Genomic DNA, 19,909 nt, shown 5'->3' with positions numbered 1-19,909 from the left:
GGGTGACAGAGTGACAGGTGCTTTTTTTGAGACAGTGGGACCTCGGCACTCGCATGCCAAGGTCAATCAATTGAGGAGACCCGATGGGTCAATTGTTTGTGAGCCCGAGGATATGCGTGCAGTTGCTACTGACTTTTACCGTGAGTTACTGTCGGCTGAGCCCCAGTCAGAGCGGCAGGATGCATGCGGGAGCAGTTTGGGCACTGATGCCTTGTCTTGTGACTGAGGAGATGCACCAGAGGCTAGAGATGCCTCTTCAGTTCGAGGAGCTGCACACGGCTCTTAGGGCCCTCCCTCGTGGTAGCTGTCCAGGTGAGGATGGGCTGACTCCCAGCTTCTTCTTGGAGTACTGGGACCTGCTTGGCCCAGATCTTTGTAGTGCCTTTCAGTACATTCTGCACATAGGAGTGATGCCGGATAGCATGAGTGAGGGCTTGATTTACCTCATTCCAAAGGAGGGTGGCTCCTTGGATGAGATTTGACAGTGGCGCCCCATCACCATCCTCAACTCAGCCTACAGAATTCTTGCCAAGGCTCTGAGTTTGAGGATTCAGCCACTTTTGGAGAGCCTTATACATGGGACTCAGACAGGTTTTGTCAAGGAACGCAGTATCCTTGACAACGTCTTCACTTTCTGGGAGGCTTCTGCCATGGCACGGCTCCGTGGGGAGGACCTTGTGATTCTTCTTCTCGATTTTGAGAAGGCATACGACAAAGTTGACTGGGACTTTCTAGAGGGCACTCTGCGCAGGATGGGCTTCTCAGATGCTTGGATCAGAGGGGTGTCAGCTTTGTACAGACAGGCTCACAGTCAGGTGCTTTTGGCAGGAGGTAGAGTTGAGCGCTTCATGCTCGCACGATCGGTCAGACAGGGTTGTCCTCTTGCCCCCTTTCTCTTTCTGTTCTATGCAGAGGCGATGAGCAGATTTTTGGTGTCACAGCACGTTGGTTTGAGGGGCTTAGCACTCCCTATTCGGGGAGATGAGCTTCTGGACGTTGAGTTTGCCGACGACTCAGCCTTGTACTTAGAGGGCCAGGAGGCCAATCTACACAGATGTGAGCAGGCTTTGGAGACCTTCTGTTGTGCATCGGGCGCACTGATCAACTGGAGAAAGACAGTGTTGGCAGTGCTCCTGTGCCAGATTGGATGCCAAGAGAGGGTTTCAGGTGGATTCCCCCTAGGACTGCAGTTCGGTACTTGGGTTGTCAGGTTGGTTTGGACTTGTCCCCCAAGCAGCAGATTGCTCCTCTTCTCTTGTCCATCAGGAGAAAGCTGTTACATTGGAGCTCAACACGACTTTCGCTGGCTGGTAGAGTAGTAGTTGCCAACTAGGTGTTGTCGGCGACTATGTGGTACATCGCTTCTTGCTCGATCTTCTCGAGTTCTTGTATCAGCCAGGTAGAGAGGCTGATCAGGAACTTCCTTTGGTCAAGTCGTGACACTCAGATTGCCCGAGCCAAGGTGGCTTGGTCGGTCATCACACTTCCTTGTTCTCAGGGAGGGCTTGGGATCATTGATCCAGCACAGCAAAGCAGAGCCCTTCTTGGGAAGTTCGTCGTCAAAGGACTTCTTCCAGGCGAGGAGCCCTGGAGGGAGTTCTTGCTACAGAGGCTTCGTGCCAGGGTGCCTCAGTCAGGAGGCCCTTGGCAACCTTCGACCAGATGGATCTTTACAGAGTTGCGCCGAGTTGGTTTGAGCAGGAGACTGGAGGACCGCTTCACTGTGAGTTTGCTTCGATCTTGGGAGCTCTTATGGAGTGGCCTAAGGCAGAGACAGTCGACGTGCACGGAGGAGCGCCTACAGCAGCCCCTCGTCTGGAACCCCATGGTTAGCACTCAGAGAGGCCACTTGGTTGGGAGTCGGCCTCATGTTTCTTGGGTCCCATGGCAACAGGTCCAGCGCGCTCTCTAGGTGACTGGCAAGAGTTCACAGGTTTGTCAAAGGAGGTGCATGGTTTCCAGCTACAGGGCATGAGAGGGGTGCAGAGCATGTGTCGGGACATCTCAGAGTCAGTTCCAGCTGAGTGGCTCACGCCTCTCGAGCCAGTAGCACCCCGGTGGATGGGAGCCTTCACACGACTGGAGGTTCTCATTTCAGTCAGGGCCTGCTCAGAGACTGTCCCAGCCCTGTTCTTCGAGCTTCAGGGTGGGGGACGATTACAGCGAGTTGCAGTAGAGGCCCCGCAGGTAGCAGAGTGCTATTTCCAGAGGATCTGAGTTGTGGGCATCTGTGGGAGGACTTGCGTCATAGACCCTGACCCAGCAGCTCTTGAGACTGGACACTGGAGGCTATGGGCTTGGGAGTGTTGTCCACTGGCACGAGTACAGTGGGATCCTGATGAGTGGCTATGGAAGGACCCCTTCTCTTCTGCAGACCGCCCAAGAGTCCCCTTCTTTCAGTACATTGTTCAGCTTGGACGTCATATACTTGCAGCACAGAGAGAGGCCCGCCCCGCTGCAGCACGTCATTGGCAGGAGGACGGCCTCACACTCGAGTTCTTGGCAGCCTTTTGGCAGAGGCTGTGGGACTCCAGACAGCCGAGGCGCGTCACTTTGTTTCAGTGGCTGGTTGCACACAGAGCCACAGCAGTAGGGATTTGGCTTGTGCATAGTGGTCTCTCGGCCGCATGTGCAGCCTGCGACCAGTTGGTGGAGAGTCAGCGTCATTGTCTTTGGGACTGTCCCTCGGCCCAGCAGGTGTGGCTACGAGTTCTTCGGCTGATGCCTGCTCTCTCCACAGCTCAACAGTACACTTGGGGGGCAGCGGCCTGGTCCACACTCACGGGCCCGGCACTTCAGTTTGAGCTATCTTCCACCAACAGGATGATAATGATGCAGGGGGGGCAAACTACACTTCAGCCTGCTATAGAGCTTACTCCACAGGAGTGGTGCAGTGAGAGGGTGGAGTGTTGGGAGCTCATCAGTGGCCTGACACTTTGGTTCATCTAGCGGGCCCGCTGTTTCTGCATCTTTGAGGCTCGCCCTGTGCCACCAGCAGAGACTGTTCGTGACTTTTCGCTAGAGCTGATCCATACCCTCAGAGGACAGCTTGAGGGACTACAGGGTAGCTCTGACCGCATGCGGGAGTGCCGCGAGGCTTTCCTTCGACTCTAGCGCCCTGGGCCTTTCTACACCATAGTCCAAGGGGTGCTCAGATGGTACTACTGTCCACCTGTGTGGCTCTTCCCTCCTCCCATCTCTTGATTTAGCCTCATTGTATATATGTTGTTTTTTCATTGGGAGAGTCTCCCCATCATGCTTGTTGTAGCCCTCTCTTGCAGAGGTGGATGTAGCCCTATGGGCAGTTTCCATTAACATAGAAGGATCTTTTTCTCGGAAAAAAAGAAGGATCTTCTCTTCACCCGAGTTCTGCTCTTTTCTGCAGGCGCACCCCTTGGCGGGCTTGCGCTCACACCAAGGTGGCTTTTTCCCACGTCACGTCAATTGGCCGGCCGCTAAGTGCACGGTCCGCTCTCAACAAGTGAAAAGAGGCACAAGGGGAGGTTGGACAAGGCCTTCTTTCTCGGGAATTTTGTCACTCTTCAAAAGACGATTAGGAATCGACACGCCCAACAGGACTTGGGTTACGTGCGACCGCAACAAGCAAAAAAAAGTCTTGTGATTCTTGTGGTTCTTCCCTACAGAACACTGCCAAAGCTCTAATACCAATGTAAGGTGTAGCGGAATGAATGTTGAACTTTACTCAAGCTGAGTGCTCGGAACTGTGCTCAAGGTCCCTTTTACTTACGGAAGGGAGAGCCTTTCGTTCCTTCAGTGAGAGAGTGCAATGGACACAAACAAAGTGGTGAACACTGTGAATGAAGGTGCATGAGACTGAGAGATAAGAGAGAAGAGAATATGACACCGGAGATGTTGTCAAACCCTCCTCCAAGGGCCCCACTCTCTATGGCGAGAGCGGTCTACTTATGATTGCACAAATCTCTACAATGCTTTGGACTTGTCGACGATCTCAACGACGATGAGGACGACGACGAGACGGGCTGAAATCTGAAAACGCTAATGGCTGAAAACTGCAAATCTTGTATCTGCTGAGTTCTGACTCTATGTCGGTGACGATGTCGATGACGACGACACGCTGAAAACGCAGATGCTGAAATCTGCGTTTTCCGGGCTGAAACTGCCAACTTTGCGGGATCTGACCGTGCGGCGAGGATCTGCTGCGGGAAGGTGAGATCTGCGAGGTTCGGGACTTGTTCTTGGATGGAAATCTGCTATCGCTAGGGCTGATCTGCTGTTGCTGTGCAAATCTGCTAACGCTAGGAGTCTTCTGCTTCTTGTTGTCGCCAAGTTGTTGCCAATGCAAAAACATTGGCTGATCTGGTCCAAAAACGCCAGCCTTCTGCTGTGATGCAAAAACGCTAGGCCTCTTGGGGGTTCTGCTGAGAAGTTGCCTGTTGAGCGTGTGCTCCTGCTGCCTCTTCTGCCAAAAAGTGTTAGCGCTAGGTTTGCTTATATACAAAGTTAGCAAAATTGCCCTACCTACTTTCCAACAAAAGTCACTTAAAAATAATAAGTGAAAAATGTCAAAAATAGGGAAAATAGATCTATGCACTGTAAAAATGCTACTGATGGTTTTTGACTAGAATCTGATGGTCATGCTGTGTGCAACTAGAGGATATGCATCTAATCTAAGTGTCTGGACATGCACGGTCTGCGAACAGACTCACAAAAGTGCTAGATCACTTCGTATTCTAGACAGACTTCACTGACTGAACCCTGTTCATGCTGTAGCTTCTCCACGGACACATAGGGTTGGATGTGTCATGTGACAAGTGGAAGTGAGTTCTAGCAAGGGAATTGGTTTCGGGCAAGTTTTGGGGTTGTTATGCTGCCGAAATTTTGCCAAAACAAGTGGTATCTAGCTGGACACAGGCAAAGAATTCCTAGGACTCTTCTTTGTAAGTACCCTCTTAAAGAATAAAGAAATACCGAAAGGGACGCTAATTTTGGGGCCTACGGGTTGTCGGCGTCTGCTCGGGCATTCTAGCTTCCGAGCCATGTGTGTGCTTAAGTGTTGATTCCCGTCGCAGGTTACCTTTGTAAAGTGCTTTGTATGTGTGTCTAAAGTAAAGAATTTCGGGTGAAAGCCAAAGCCTACCGCCCCACGGGCCGGTTTCAATGGCCCTTTCCAAATTCAAGAAAAGATATATGATGTATCCTTTAATCTAAAGTTGCCAGATACTTGGAAGATTCACAATGCTTTTCATGTAAGTCTCTTGAAATCTTTCAAAGGTGAGGTGCCAGTCGACAAGGAGCCTGACGAGCAACCTGAAGTAGAAGAGAGCGAGGAGATACCCATTCTTGAACAAATGCGTGCTCACAAGGAAGTGAAAGGTAAAGTGATACAGCGATTCTTTGTGAGATTCAAGAACTAACTGGCATTGGATGCAAAGTGGATGGAGGACTTGGCAGATACTCCTCATATTGGAACTTTACCTTGAGGCTTCGGTCTAGCTGTGTGTTATTCCGAGAGATCCTGCGGATCAACAGAATTGAATCTGGTGCAGACAGGACTCCATAAGAGGGGAGTTACTCCGCTCCTGTCACAAATACCCAGATTGAATAAATTCACTGATTTTCCTTTGGATTTCAGGGATAGTGATGTGCTGACAGTAGTCTATTGTATAACTTATGAATAAAGAAGTTGGACATGGGAATTCCCGAAAATGAATCTGATTTACTCTCTCATGTGATTTTGTTTGAGTGCAGGTTTGAAAGACGAAATGACTACAGCATTTCGGTCTTAAGATTCTATGGACATAATCGCAATATGAATTAGTTAATCCGACATTAGTGAGGTTCGGTGTGGATCTAGATGCGATTGCTAAACAGGTTGCCAAGAATCATGGTCCTAGATCTCGACGGATTCTATGTGATTTGATTTGAATGTGATTCGACGTTCAGTGACTATCGTCTTTGTGCAAGTGCTGGATTTCTATTCTCTAGTGCGTCGGTACTTAAGAGTCAGCGTCTACTGAACTCGTTTATGGCTTATGTCTGTTTTTGCAGGTGTAATCAAGGACGATTACAATTCTTTCAAGAGGGGGGTATGTCACAAACGGCTGACATGACCCGAGGACGTGGACAGCTGTACGGACCCAAAAAAACGCGTTGACATGCTGACGTGGCAGGGCATACGGATTTCCATGAAATGTGTTGGAAGCTGCTGACGTGGCACAGCGTACGGATTTTCCGTGTTTTCCGTTGGCAACTTTTGGGCCATTAGCTTTTGAGTTTGAAGCTTTTTGATGTACTTCTTTAGAGAGGCCATGGGCCTTTAAATATGAACCCAGGGCCACTCTCTTCCTCAGTTTTGCTGAAGAGCAATCGAGCAGAGAGGACCATCGGGCCTTGTAACTTTGCTCAAGCATTAATATAAAAATAAATACCGAAAGGGGTGCCAGACTTTGGGGCCAATACTTCTGGGCACGGAACTACGCCGGATCAGTGTCGACTCAAGTGAATTGTGATTAAGTTTGTGAAGCGTTTTTAAGTGATCCTCTCGTGTGACGTGCCAGATTGCCGACTTGGGGTGCCCAAGTATGTTACACATCTTCTCTGAGAGTCCTATTTTGGATCCTCCTCAGTACACGATGTCAGTTCAATGATAATTATAAGGACAAACACCCCCCCCCCCCCCCCTTCCCCCAAACAAAAACAGTAGCACTGTCTCAAAGAACAATCAAACATAAGGAGGAAAAGTATAAACCAAGAACACTTTAAGACATTCAGAATGTTTCAGGAACTTAAAAGCCATGTAAAGAACACTCAGTAGAACACAAAGAATCAACTTACCGGGTTGATAATACCACGCACAAAGGTAGCATGAGTATGCTGCATGTGCCGTTTTGGGATAGACACAGGTGGGGTGAATTCGATCTGGCTTTCATCAAGGGAGGTTGCCAGAATGACAGCATTGCAAAATCTTCTCTCTCCCGAAGAGATGCCAACCTCATAACCACCATCAACAGCCACTACAGAGGTCACTTTCCCATTTAAAAGGAGGGAAGCATTGGAAAACTCCACTAATCCAGCTGCCATTTTCCAGTTGCCCCCTTCTATGGCCCAAAAGTTTCCACCAGATCCACAAAGTGACACTGCACCTGCCATGCCACTGATGCTCTTGCTCTGCCCATAATTTATTCGCATAATCACCTGAAACTCAAACATAAATACCTCACTAGCAGGTCAGAAAGATCTAAACTTGCAGACTATGAAATTTTTCAAAGAACGGCTCGAACACTTGCACAGGACTCACAATCAAGAGACCGCAATACCTTGTCAAAGACAGGTTTATGTGTGGAAGTGATAAGAAGCTTCAAGCATGGTAGAAGAAGAAGAAAAGTTTACAAATCGAGATAAACAAGAAATATAGATCAAATGAAAGAGGAGCTACTTGTGTTACCAAGAAGTTTAAAGCATGGTAGAAGAAGAAGAAAAGTTTACAAATCAAGATAAACAAGAAATATAGATCAAATGAAAGAGGAGCTACTTGTGTTACCAACACCAAGGACATGATATACCTAAATGCAATAAAATGTGCTTCAAGAGTGGACAGTAAAATTCACCTATGAATCTGAATTTCTAAAGCAATCAATCAGCTGTTTTTTGTACTTATTTGAAGCAGGGTTATGTGTATCTATGTATGCTGTCCCTCCTGAGTTTGGTTGCTTAAAACAGGAGGGATAACAGAAGAAAAAAACAGATCCAATAAGAAACACTCACTGTAACAAGCTCATCTATGAGTTGCTGGGAGAGACCGTAGCTCAGAAGCTCTGTTTCTGATGTGATTTGTGTAGATTTATAAAGTTCTGCCCATTTCAGCATCTCTTCGACAGTGTGAAAGATGGGTTTTGATTTGTCATAGTACCGCATGAACTTTGCGAGTGTTGCCTGCAGTTAAAACAGTGAAGGAACAGTCGTCACTGAAAGACTAAGTTTTAAACCCAAGATCCCATGCACACTTACAAAACAAACTTTTTCTTTATTTTAAGTGCTCATACCTTGCTCGTTTAGGTTTTGATATGTAAGTGAATATCATACTTTCTTACATGCCTATGTATAAATCACACTAGTAATACAAAACAAACCAAAATAGTTACCACTATCAAAGCAAAGGGCTTTTCAACTGAACACTCCTCTATAGCCAACGAAATAAAATTTGATCTCCATAACACTTCACAAATCCAACCAATGACCACATCGAAAGTAACCATCTCTTTTTCTTTGTAGCACAAGATTTATGTTTTTTGCCATGTAGCGTCCTTTTGGTTTGAGCTGGGAAGAGGTCGACCTCAAACACGAGAGCCTGCCCCACACCCTGACAATTCTTAGAATCATACCTCCTACTGTCACGTGACACATCCAACCCAATGTGTCCGTGGACAAGCTACAACACGACAAGGGTTCAGTCAGTCCGGTCAATCTAGATTAGAAGTGATCTGGCACTTTAGTGAGTCTATTTGTAGACCGTGCATGCCCAGTCACTTAGTGTAGATGCATATCCTCTGGTTGCACACAGCATGATCATAAGCATTCCCATCAGAATCCATTAGAATCCTTCAAGGGAATTTTCCAGTGCATTTAGCCTATTTTACCTATTTTTGACATTTTTCACTTATTATTTTTAAGTGACTTTTGTTGGAAAGTAGGTAGGGCAAATTGAGTAAGTTTGTATATAAGCAAACCTAAACTAGCACTAATTGGCAGAAGAGGCAGCAGGAGCAACGCTCAACAAGCACCTTCTCAGTAGGAACCCCCAGCAAGGCCTAGCGTTTTTGCTACACAGCAAAGAGGCTAGCGTTTTGCATCGAGACCCCAGATCAGCCAGCGTTTTCGCATTTGCAGATTCCCAGCGACAACAGAACCACAAATCAGCCTAGCGTTTTGCATTTGCAGGACATCCGACGACAGCAGATCGGTTTTCAGCCCTAGCGTTTTTGGTTTGCAGATCAGGTCCGGAGTTTTGCAGATTTACCGCGATGGAACATCAAGGAACATCAGCGTTTTCAGTTTCATCCCTTAGACACTGCAGATCAAGTCACGAACCTCGCAGGTCTCACCTTCCCGCAGCAGATCCTCGCCGCACGGTCAGATCCAGCTCAGTTTACAGTTTCAGCCCGAAAAAGGCAGAATTCAGCATCTGCGTTTTCAGCGCGTCGTCTTCGTATCGTCGCCATCGACGTCGTCTCCGACATAGAGTCAAAATTCAGCAGATAAAGATTTGCAGAATTCAGCCATTAGCATTTTCAGATTTCAGCCCGTCTCGTTGTCGTCCTCATAGTCGTCGACATCGTTGGCAAGTCCAAAGCATTGTAGAGATTTGTGCAATCATAAGTAGACCGCTCTCGCCATAGAGAGTGGGGCCTTCGGAGGAGGGTTTGACAACATTCTGGTGTCGTATTCTTCCCTCTCTATCTCTCAGTCTCATGCACTTCCACGCACAATGTCCATCCACTTTGTTTGTGATCATTGCACTCTCTCATTAAGAACGGAAGGTTCTCCCTTCCATAAGAACAAAAAGTAACCTTGAGCACAGTTCGGAGCACTCATCTTGAGCAAAGTTCAAACATTGATTCCGTTGCACCTCACATTGGTATCAGAGCTTTGGCAGTGTTTTGTATCACTCAAGGAAAGAACCACAAGAATCACAAGAATTTTTTTTTGCTTGTTGCAGTCGTACGAACCCAAGTTCGCTTGGGCGTGTCGATTCCTAATCGTGTTTTTGAAGAATGACAGGAATCCCAGGAAAGAAGGGCTTGTCCAGCCTCCCCTTGTGTCTCTTTTCACTCATTGAGAGCGGACCGTGCACTTAGCGGCCAGCCAATCGACCTGAGGTGGGAAAAAGCAACCTTGGTGTGAGCGCAAGGCCACCAAGGGGTGCGCCTGCGGAAAGGAGTAGAACTCGGGTGAAGAGAAGATCCTCCTCAAACACGGTTTGCAAGCGAAAGAACACATCAAGAACCTCAAGAACCTCAAGAAACCAAGTTCCTCGTAAACTTAAGAACCAAAGATCATAGTGCATGGTCGTCACCCGAAGCAGAATGGATACTTCTCATACAGGTGATGAGCATGAGAGAGGCGACGAAGAATTTTCCCCACCAAGAGATTTTTCCGACCCTCCCCCTTCGCCATCTACGCCACAAAGTGTACCATATCCTATGGAGGCAATGGTCAAGTCGATGATGGACATGATGGCCAAACAAGAAGAGACTAGCATGAACATGATGGCCAAACAAGAGGAGACTCGCATTGCCTTGCAACGCACACGCGACGAACGAAAAGAAAGAAAAGAACAAAGAAAGGAGGAAGCGGCAGCACAACGCGCGGCCTTGGAGGCCGAGCGTGAAGCTCAAAGAGTGGCCTTGGAGGTCGAGCGTGAGGCTCAAAGAGAACTACGTACTCAAGAATTGGTTCGACAAGTACTTACCTCGAAGTCCAAACCAACCAAAGATCGTGGGAGTTCCCAAGTGGCGCAAGCCACAATGCGGATTTCAACAACACAATCACAGAGAAGTTGACTTTCAGTAAGTATGATGGTAAGACGGATGCTACGGTTATTCATTCTTGGTTGCATCAATTTAATGCTTATTTTGCGACAACTAAGAAGACGGGGAATAGCAAGGTTTTGACGGCAACCATGTACCTTGCCGGTGCTGCCATCAATTGGTACCACGCATGGCAAGAGGCACAGTTAGCCGCGCACCTAGAGGAAGCCGACGAATTCACGCCCCTTTTCTTCAATTGGACTGATTTCCAAGACAAGCTCAAGGCGCGGTTTATGCCACCTCAGTACCTCCCACGATTGAAGGACGATTGGCGCGCTCTCAAGCAAAATGGTATGCCGGTTATGTCTTTTTCTAATCGTGTTTTGCAGCTAGGTACCCAATTACGCAAGTCGGATGATGAACGCAAAGAGGCATTCCTTTATGGATTGGACGAGTATATCAAGTACGATGTCGAGGTGCTCGATCCAATCGATCTCAACAAGGCAGTAGCGATTGCTCTCGCATAGGAGATGAAGCACGACAAGGGAAAGCCTAAGGAGAACAAGACTTCCACAAGTACATCGCAGACTTCTCAGAACCCTCAGAACGGTAAGAGCGGTAAGAATGGTAAGAACGGTAACTCTTCTAACCAATCTTCCAACAATCTCTCAGAAAAGAATTCTTCCAATGAACCTAAGGGTAAGGCTAACACAATTGCTAAACCTAAGCTTACTCCAGACGAAAAGGTAGCACAAGGAATTGTAGGAGGATATATCACGTCGGAAGAGCAAAGCACTTATTCTAAGGAAGGTCGTTGTTTTCATTGTCACATTAAGGGTCACATAAAAAGAACATGTCCTAAGCTTGAATCGAATGAATCTAAAGAATCCACAGAACAAACTTCCCTCTGTCAATGCAATTATTGATAACACGAGTGTGCCCCAAGTTTCTCTTGACCCTCCCATTGATGATTCTCTCATTAAATGTTATGGTCAGGTGTCGGGACAGCGTTTTGTCATATTGTTTGACCCAGGTAGTATGCATGATGTGATTAGTCCCTCTCTTGTTGAGAGAGCCCGCCTAGAAGTTAGTCAGAAATCTCCTCTCGAGGTCTCTGGCTTTGTTCCCGGTATGGACTCTCTCATCATGCAGGAGTGTCTTGGTGTGGTGTTTACAATTCAACAAGCTGCCTTCAGTAGAAGATTTTTTGTCTCTCCTCTCTCAGGATGTAATATGATTTTGGGCATTCGATGGTTTCGTGATCTTAGCCCTCTCATTGATTGGAAGGCTAACACTTTCACTCTCTATGCCAAAAGTGATTCTCCCATTGTCATTCGTGGAGAGGAACATTGTTCATTCTCCCTCTCATTGCTAATATGCAGGACACGATTGAAAGGATTCAGGAGAAGGAGACTCTCTCAGTCTCTTCTTCTCCCAAGCATGACACACAGGATTTGCATAATTATAATAAGCATGATCATATGGATGATAATGATGAGCATGATGATTTGCATGATCAAGATGTGATTTCTCACGAGCATGATGATTTGCATGATAAAGATGTGATTTCTCACAAGCATGATCAGTTGCATGAAGAAGACGTGATTGTTCACAAGAAGGATGAGTTAGTCAATGCTTTTTCTAGCAAAGCTAACCTCGTTGCAGATTCAATCAACACGAAGAATCGATCTTGGCTCTCGCGCCTAGGTCCCAAGAACCCCCTCAGGAAGAATCGATCTTGGCTCTCGAGCCTAGATCCAAAGAACCCTTACAGGAAGTATTATGTGTTCGCATGATTGATATGCACACATTGTTCGAGTGTTTAATTCGTGATCGTTTCCTATATTTTAGTCAGCGTCTTTATGTGATCCCTTTTACTAGGCATGACATATTGTACGTTGAGCACGTTTCACTCATGGATGAGCACGAATGTATGCAGATTTTTCATGAAAAGCTGAAAAGTATGCATTCAAGGAAGTCACATTCCCTGTCTCTTGCTTGGCATGACTGCACATTTGTAGAACAAGCACATGATAGTATGAGCACCAAGCATGGGCATTTCTGTTGTGAATTGCCACAGTTGATTGATTTAGATCCGAAAGACACTATTCAATCTCATTGTTTGCGTGTGTGTGGTGAACGGTTTGGCACTCCGTCTCTTTGTTCATCTACATTGCATGCACAGTCTTTGAGGAAGACAAGATTTTTTCCCCTATTCATATGGAATAGGTAAATGGTTTCAGGAATTTTCAGCCATGGAGATTCTTGAAGAAGACAGAAGCATGACTAAAGACGAAGTTGAAGCATCGAAGGAGCCACACAAGACTTTGTGTCACTTTCGGCGCGGCCCAAAGAAGCAAGCGTTGCAGACCTTTATGAAGTTCAAGTACCGCACGACCCACACATCAGAGTGGGCCGACGAAGAGTCCCTTCCAGGATTCCGGATGCTATTGGCGATCTCCCTCGACGCCATACAGTTTGGTACCAGTACCTCACTTTGAAAAAGAGTGGATGTCACCTGACACATCCAACCCAATGTGTCCGTGGACAAGCTACAACACGACAAGGGTTCAGTCAGTCCGGTCAGTCTAGATTAGAAGTGATCTGGCACTTTTGTGAGTCTATTTGTAGACCGTGCATGCACAGTCACTTAGTGTAGATGCATATCCTCTGGTTGCACACAGCATGATCATAAGCATTCCCATCAAAATCCTTCAGGGAATTTTCCAGAGCATTTAGCCTATTTTACCTATTTTTGACATTTTTCACTTATTATTTTTAAGTGACTTTTGTTGGAAAGTAAGTAGGGCAAATTGAGTAAGTTTGTATATAAGCAAACCTAGACTAGCACTAATTGGCAGAAGAGGCAGCAAGAGCACCGCTCAACAGGCACCTTCTCAGCAAGAACCCCCAGCAAGGCCTAGCGTTTTTGCTACACAGCAGAGTTTTGCATCAAGACTCCAGATCAACCAACGTTTTTGCATTTGCAGATTCCCGGCGACAACAGAACCACAGATCAGCCTAGCGTTTTGCATTTGCAGGACATCCGGCGACAGCAGATCAGTTTTCAGCCCTAGCGTTTTTGGTTTGCAGATTAGCTCCGGCCTTTTGCAGATTTACCGCGACGGAACATCAAGGAACATCAGCGTTTTCAGTTTCAGCCCTTAGACACTGCAGAGCAAGTCACGAACCTCGCAGATCTCACCTTCCCGCAGCAGATCCTCGCCGCACGGTCAGATCCAGTGCAGTTTACAGTTTCAGCCCGGAAAACGCAGAATTCAGCATCTGCATTTTCAGTGCGTCGCCATCGACATCGTCTCCGACATAGAGTCAGAATTCAGCAGATAAAGATTTGCAGATTTCAGCCATTAGCATTTTCAGATTTCAGCCCGTCTCGTCGTCGTCCTCATCGTCGTCGACATCGTCGGCAAGTCCAAAGCATTGTAGAGATTTGTGCAATCATAAGTAGACCGCTCTCGCCATAGAGAGTGGGGCCTTCGGAGGAGGGTTTGACAACATTCTGGTGTCGTATTCTTCTCTCTCTATCTCTCAGTCTCATACACTTCCACGCACAGTGTCCATCCACTTTGTTTGTGATCATTGCACTCTCTCATTAAGAACGGAAGGCTCTCCCTTCCATAAGAACAAAAAGGAACCTTGAGCACAGTTCGGAGCACTCATCTTGAGCAAAGTTCAAACATTCATTCCGCTGCACCTAACACCTACATTGATGGTTCCTTCTTTACCACCACCAACAACCACCTTTTACAATCATGGCACAATCTAATCCAAATTATTTTCCTCCAACCATCCTACCAAGTCCCAAACCATTTAAAGATGGTGGTTCTGCGGTCAAGTACGTCACATTCTCTGCCATCAAAGATAGATTAAAAGCTTTGTGTTTTCTCCAACAATTTGATGTTGTCTTCAATAACCGGTGGTATGATGACATGGCAAACCCAGGAAATGCGCTGTGAATCCTGTTGGAAATAGGGTTGCAGGGGAATGCACACAACTTGATGAAGACGAAGGAAGCACAAGGCACACAACAGAGTGTATTTGTTAGCGTGCAATGGAAAGATAAGTTAGCGCTAGAGTGATGGACATATAAACAATGCACAGGGGAAAAACCTCCTAGTGAGGGAAAAAAAGCCTCGGCGGTCCTAAGTGTGTTCACACACATCACTACCACATGTATATGGTAACAAATCCCACCTGAGAGTGATGCGATGAACGAGAGCTGGCACATAGAGTATAGGGAAGTGCCATGCCTTGAGAACATTATCAGTCCACAAAGGGGAGTAAGCCCAAAGCTTTGCAGAAAGCATCGGACTTCTCACGAGACAATGCCTTTGTGAAAAGATCTGCAAGGTTTTCCTCTGTTGGCACATAAGCCAAGCTGATCTCTCCTGTTGAGAGCCTCTCCCTGACATAGTGGTAATGCACTTCAATGTGCTTTGTGCGAGCATAAAAAACTGGGTTCCTCGCAACTGCCAATGCGCTCTGCCTGTCAGTGTAGATGGTGTTGGCAATGTCCCAAATCAGCCATAAGGCGTCTGAGCCACACACACTCAACCGTAGCTATGAAGACCGCGCTGTACTCAGTCTCACAACTGGCACTGGCCACAGTAGGTTGCTTCTTGCTCAACCATGATATGCATGAACTGCTTAGCATGAAACAAAAGCCACTCGTTGACACTCGTGTGTCATAACAACCAGCCCAATCTGAGTCCAAAAAAGCATGTAAATGTGGCGGCAATGATCCCCCTTTGCCCTTGGGATAAAACAACCCAAGATGTAAATTCCCACTCAAGTAGCGAAAGATCCGCTTGACAGCCACCAATGCTTAGACCCTGGGCTATGCATAAATCTCCAGACATGTGAGACTGCAAACTGAATATCCGGTCTCGTGTCGCATAGATCAATAAGGCATACAAAAGTAATTTGGTAAAGATGACATCGGTAGGATCCCTAGCATCATGAAGACTCAACTTCAAACCTGTTTCCATGGGAGCCGCAATAGGCTTGCAATCCTCAAGTCCAAACTTACATAGCAATGTCTCTATGTAACTTGTCTGACACAAGGCAATACCACCATCACACTACTTAAACTATATGCCCAAGTAATGATGCAACAGCCCCAAATCTTTCATCTTGAAAGTACCATTCAAATCAACTTTAAATTCAGCAATAGGTGCCTCTTCGGACCAGTGATCAGCAAATCATCCATATATAGAACAACAATGAGAAGTACATCGCCCTCAGGCTTTACGTACAAAGTGCTTTCTATTGGACTGTTACGAAAACCTCGTTTAACCAAATGAGTGTCAGCTTTCTCATACCAAGCACAAGGAGATTGCTTCAACCCATACAAAGCTTTCTTACATTTGCACACTTTATCTTCCTGCCCTTTAATGACAAAATTGCGAGGCTACGTTTCATAAACTTCCTCAAATATGTCACCATTCAAGAAAGCAATAACAATATTTGATTGATGTACATCCCATCCAAAATGAGCTGCCAATGCACATAGAAAACGCACAGTAATCGTACGACAAGTGGGAGCAAAAGTCTCTTCATAATCTATGCCTTTCTGCTGTGCATAGTCTTTTGCAACAAGTCGAGCCTTATAGTGATCAATCTCACCATGCGTCTTATGTTTCAACTTGTAAATCCACTTCGTACCAATGGCCTTTTTGCCAGGACGCAAATCACATAAAGTCCATGTGCAATTTTCTTTAAGTGCATCATAATTTGATTGCATGGCAGCCATCCAATTTTCTGAACTTAGTGCTTCATCAAAAGACAGAGGTTCCTCAACATCACATAAACTGGAAACAGTCAAAGCATAGCAATCTAATGCATAAGATGCATGGCGAGAACCTGAACGAGACAAAGGTGAATCCATTTTACTCTCACGCAAAGTATGCACCAGCCATTTTGGCATACCTCTAGCCTGCTCATTCTCAGCCGTTTCCACATCAAGTACCTCTGCATCAGAAATAGGCTGATTTGTAACATTTTCAGCAACCCCCATAGACTATACATTTTCCTCATTCGAATTTACATTCAAATTTCCACCACTAAAAGAGGCAACAAACTGTCATATTCCTGGGAGCTTACATTACTGTCTCTAGTACATGAGAGTAAGGTCTAAACAGAATCTTTTACAAACACAACATCCCGCGAAACCAAGATACGCTTCGTTTGCAGATGGTGTCACCAGGAGGTGTATTTTTCCTATTGCCTTCCGTAAATACGTACTAGATATTTTTACTTATTTTTATTTTTACTTGTTTTCCCCGGAACCCTTGAAAAGGTGCAAGTGGACATTGCATGGCCAATGTGAAACGGCTGCGGCCAAATAGGTTTCTCACATCGGGAGTCTTGGTCGGTCAGTCTGGGACTGGTCGGGCCAGTTAGCACTGAATTCTGATGAGTATGGAAGCCTGTGCCCGCCAAACGAAATCTGGGCCACTCGGAAAGTCACTTACAACTTTATAAGTGAGTGGGAACTAGAGAATTAACTCAAAGGGGCAAACTGGACACTTGGCAGGAGGAGGTCAGTCTGCAGGACACCTCAACTGGAGGAGGCGTCCAAGAGAGAGAGAGGGGGCTGATTTTTCACAAACAAGTGACCTACAGTGTGTGTGTGTGTGTGTGTGAGTAGTGGGTGCAGGTCTACAGCTTTAATGGACAGCTTGCCTTCTCCTCTGTCTCATGTAGCGCAATGACTTGCTCTCGTGCATCTAGATCTCACTCCCCTTTGGCACATATGGTAATGCCCCACTAGTTGGGCTACTCAGATGAACATGTACAGTTTTGGGAGTTTATGCGCGTTTGCCAAGGCAAGAGCCTTCTGAACAGGAACCGGATTAGCTAATTGCTACTCCCCCACAGGTGCGCACAGTTCCATCGCGAAAGATTGCGAATTCGGATAGTTTTCTCGCGTGAAAACTCGTCCAATTCACAGGGGAACTGTCCCATTGCGTGCGGGAGGCCTTGGGACATGCGTAGGCATGTTCGCTCCGCTAAAAACAATTCGAAACAGCGAATTACAGCCTGCTGTGTTTTTCTGCAGGTTTAGGGTTTTGCACCTAAACTGCAAGGGAACCCCGGGGGAGCCTCGTGAGAGCCTTGGGATGTGTGTACAGGCTTTTGGGCACCCGGCAGTGAAAAACAGGGAATTACAGCCCGCTGAATTTCTGTGACAGCTCACCAGAAAGCTTCCAGATAGCGAGGGAATCCGTCCTAGACAGGTGCTTTTGACCTACAGGGGTTTTTGCGCCGTTATGCTGCCAAAATCAGGTCGAAAACCTGCGTTTTCAGCCCTCGCCAGGTTTGGACAGCTTTGTGAAAGCTTGTGCGAAGTGGTCGGATCGTCTACCTTAATTTGAATAAAGAAATACCGAAAGGGGCGCCAGTCTTTGGGGCCTACAGGGTGTCGGTCTCGTGTGCGCAGTGACATTCTCGTCGCTGGACGCAACTGTGTTCTCTTCCCTTCTCAGTGCTCTGTGTAAAGTTAGCAGGTAATTGAAATAGTACCGCCCTCTACTTTGTAGAGGCCGGTTACATGGTTCCATCGACGGGATAGTCACTTTTTCTTCAAAAAGTGCAGCGTGGATTGTTGTGGGTGAAAGCAACACAAAGCTTGTCGATATGGCAGAGAAGAGAGACCAAGTACCTGAAGAGAGATCTTCCTCACATGGCACAGAGAAAATTCCTTCAACTCTTCAAGAAGAGGACAAGTTGTTTAGAACTCAACTGCGTTGCTGCATGGACATGTTTCAGTAGTTGGCTAACAACCCAAGGATGCAGGAGTTCTTACAGGCTCCGACACAGGGTTTTCAGCCTCCTACACAGGGCATGACTGAGCCATTGCAGGAAAAGGAGATTTCCAATGCGCAGAAGACTCATGATGCTCGAGGGAAAGCCCATGTGGTTGAGCAACTAGCAGTATCCAATGATCCAAAGCAACTTGCTTTAGCTGGACAGGAACCGTTTGTGAATGGTCAAGGGAGTAATGAACACGCTATGCGTCAGACCCTTCCATTACCTAATACTTATCCTGGTTATTTTGGAGGTGGTTTAGTGTTTCAAGCTATGGCTGGACCTTCCACACGTTATATGCCAGGGAATGTGTTCGGGACAATGTAAACAAGCATAGGTAACCCTATGTACGCCAACATGGGTGTCCAACCAGGTTTTCAGGGTGCCTACGGCCAGTTTCAACTTTCGAGTGCCTGGAACACAATCTGGTATGGCTGGTTTTTCGCAGCCATACATACAAAATGCAGATACGACAGGTAAAACAGTTGATGCAAGTGCTAGAATGAACAATCATGGAGCACCACTGTTACAGACACCTATTTATGATAATGTGGCTCCTTTGAGTCAGCTTAAGGATTACAAGGAAGGTGGCCAGGGAGTGAAGTTTGAAACTTTCCGAGGAACTGAGGACCAATTGAAGGCTTTGACCTTCATACAGCAGTTTGATGCAGCTTATGCCGGAGGAAACTTCACGGAATCTTCAAAGATACGCAAGACTGCCACTTTCTTGAAAGGGAATGCGCTTCAATGGTGGACCGCATTGTTGAACAGGGTCAAGCCCCAACAACGTGGGTCCAATTCAAACAGCTTACATGGCTGACAAACACTTTTGAAGTGGATGTGATGACAGAATGGCACGAGTTGAATGCTAAACAGTGTGCGAATCTGGAAGAGTACAATAAACAGTTTTGGGCCGCACTCTTGCCAATCACCTCTTACAGGTTTGTGCCATTGTCAGAACAGATTGAGAAGTACTGTTGCGGATTGCCCAAGAAAATCAGGGACTATTGCACAAAGACTACTGTCATGAATATGTTTCAATTGATAGAGAATGCAAGACTGGCCAGCAATCTGTCGAAGGGAGATTCCGATGGATTTAATAGCCACAAGAAAGGGGCCCAGGGCAAACAGTTTTCAGCCAAAGGCAATGTTGCAACAAAGCCTTCTGAGCCTCCCACAAAGAAGCCCTCTAATGAAGAAGGTGATACGTCCAAGAAGCTGTCTAAGTCTTCTTCGGGACGAGGACAAGGACAAAAGAGGCATTTTTCTGGCAAAACTTTGAAGAACGGAAAGCTCTTAGGGAAGCCAAGAAATGCTACATTTGTGAACAGGAAGGACATTTTGCGAATGAATGCCCATAGAAGAAGTCACAGGATAAGGATGACAAGTCAGACCATAAAGGGAATAAGCCAAAGCCAAGTGCAGGACTTGTTCCAGATTTGGTTGGAGACCAGCCAAACACAGATGCCACGGAGCTGTGCAGAGCTTGGGACAAAGTTAGAGACCAGACAGTGCTGGTTTTCTTTGATTCAAGAGCCCGTGCAAATTTCATATCACCAAAATTGGCATCA

The 19,909-nt window shown here is 46.5% G+C and overlaps 1 protein-coding gene across 1 annotated transcript in view; it reads right to left on the bottom strand.

The window, feature by feature from the left end:
* The window catches only part of FCLY (farnesylcysteine lyase), a 96,097-nt gene that overhangs the window by 46,821 nt on the left and 29,367 nt on the right, over window positions 1-19,909 (bottom strand). Inside the window, exons 2-3 of the mRNA XM_086523991.1 lie at window positions 7,747-7,914; window positions 6,817-7,176 (exon numbers count right to left, since the gene is read on the bottom strand). Of these exons, the coding sequence (XP_086380117.1) occupies window positions 6,817-7,176; window positions 7,747-7,914 (528 nt within the window). The remainder of the gene's footprint in view (window positions 1-6,816; window positions 7,177-7,746; window positions 7,915-19,909) is intronic.

Source organism: Adiantum capillus-veneris, chromosome 11 (genome assembly GCF_014529385.1).
Source record: "Adiantum capillus-veneris isolate H3 chromosome 11, ASM1452938v2, whole genome shotgun sequence".
Taxonomy (NCBI): Eukaryota; Viridiplantae; Streptophyta; class Polypodiopsida; order Polypodiales; family Pteridaceae; genus Adiantum; species Adiantum capillus-veneris.
The sequence above is the reverse complement of the archived record's forward strand: the minus strand, read 5'-3'. Positions and strand labels throughout refer to the sequence as shown.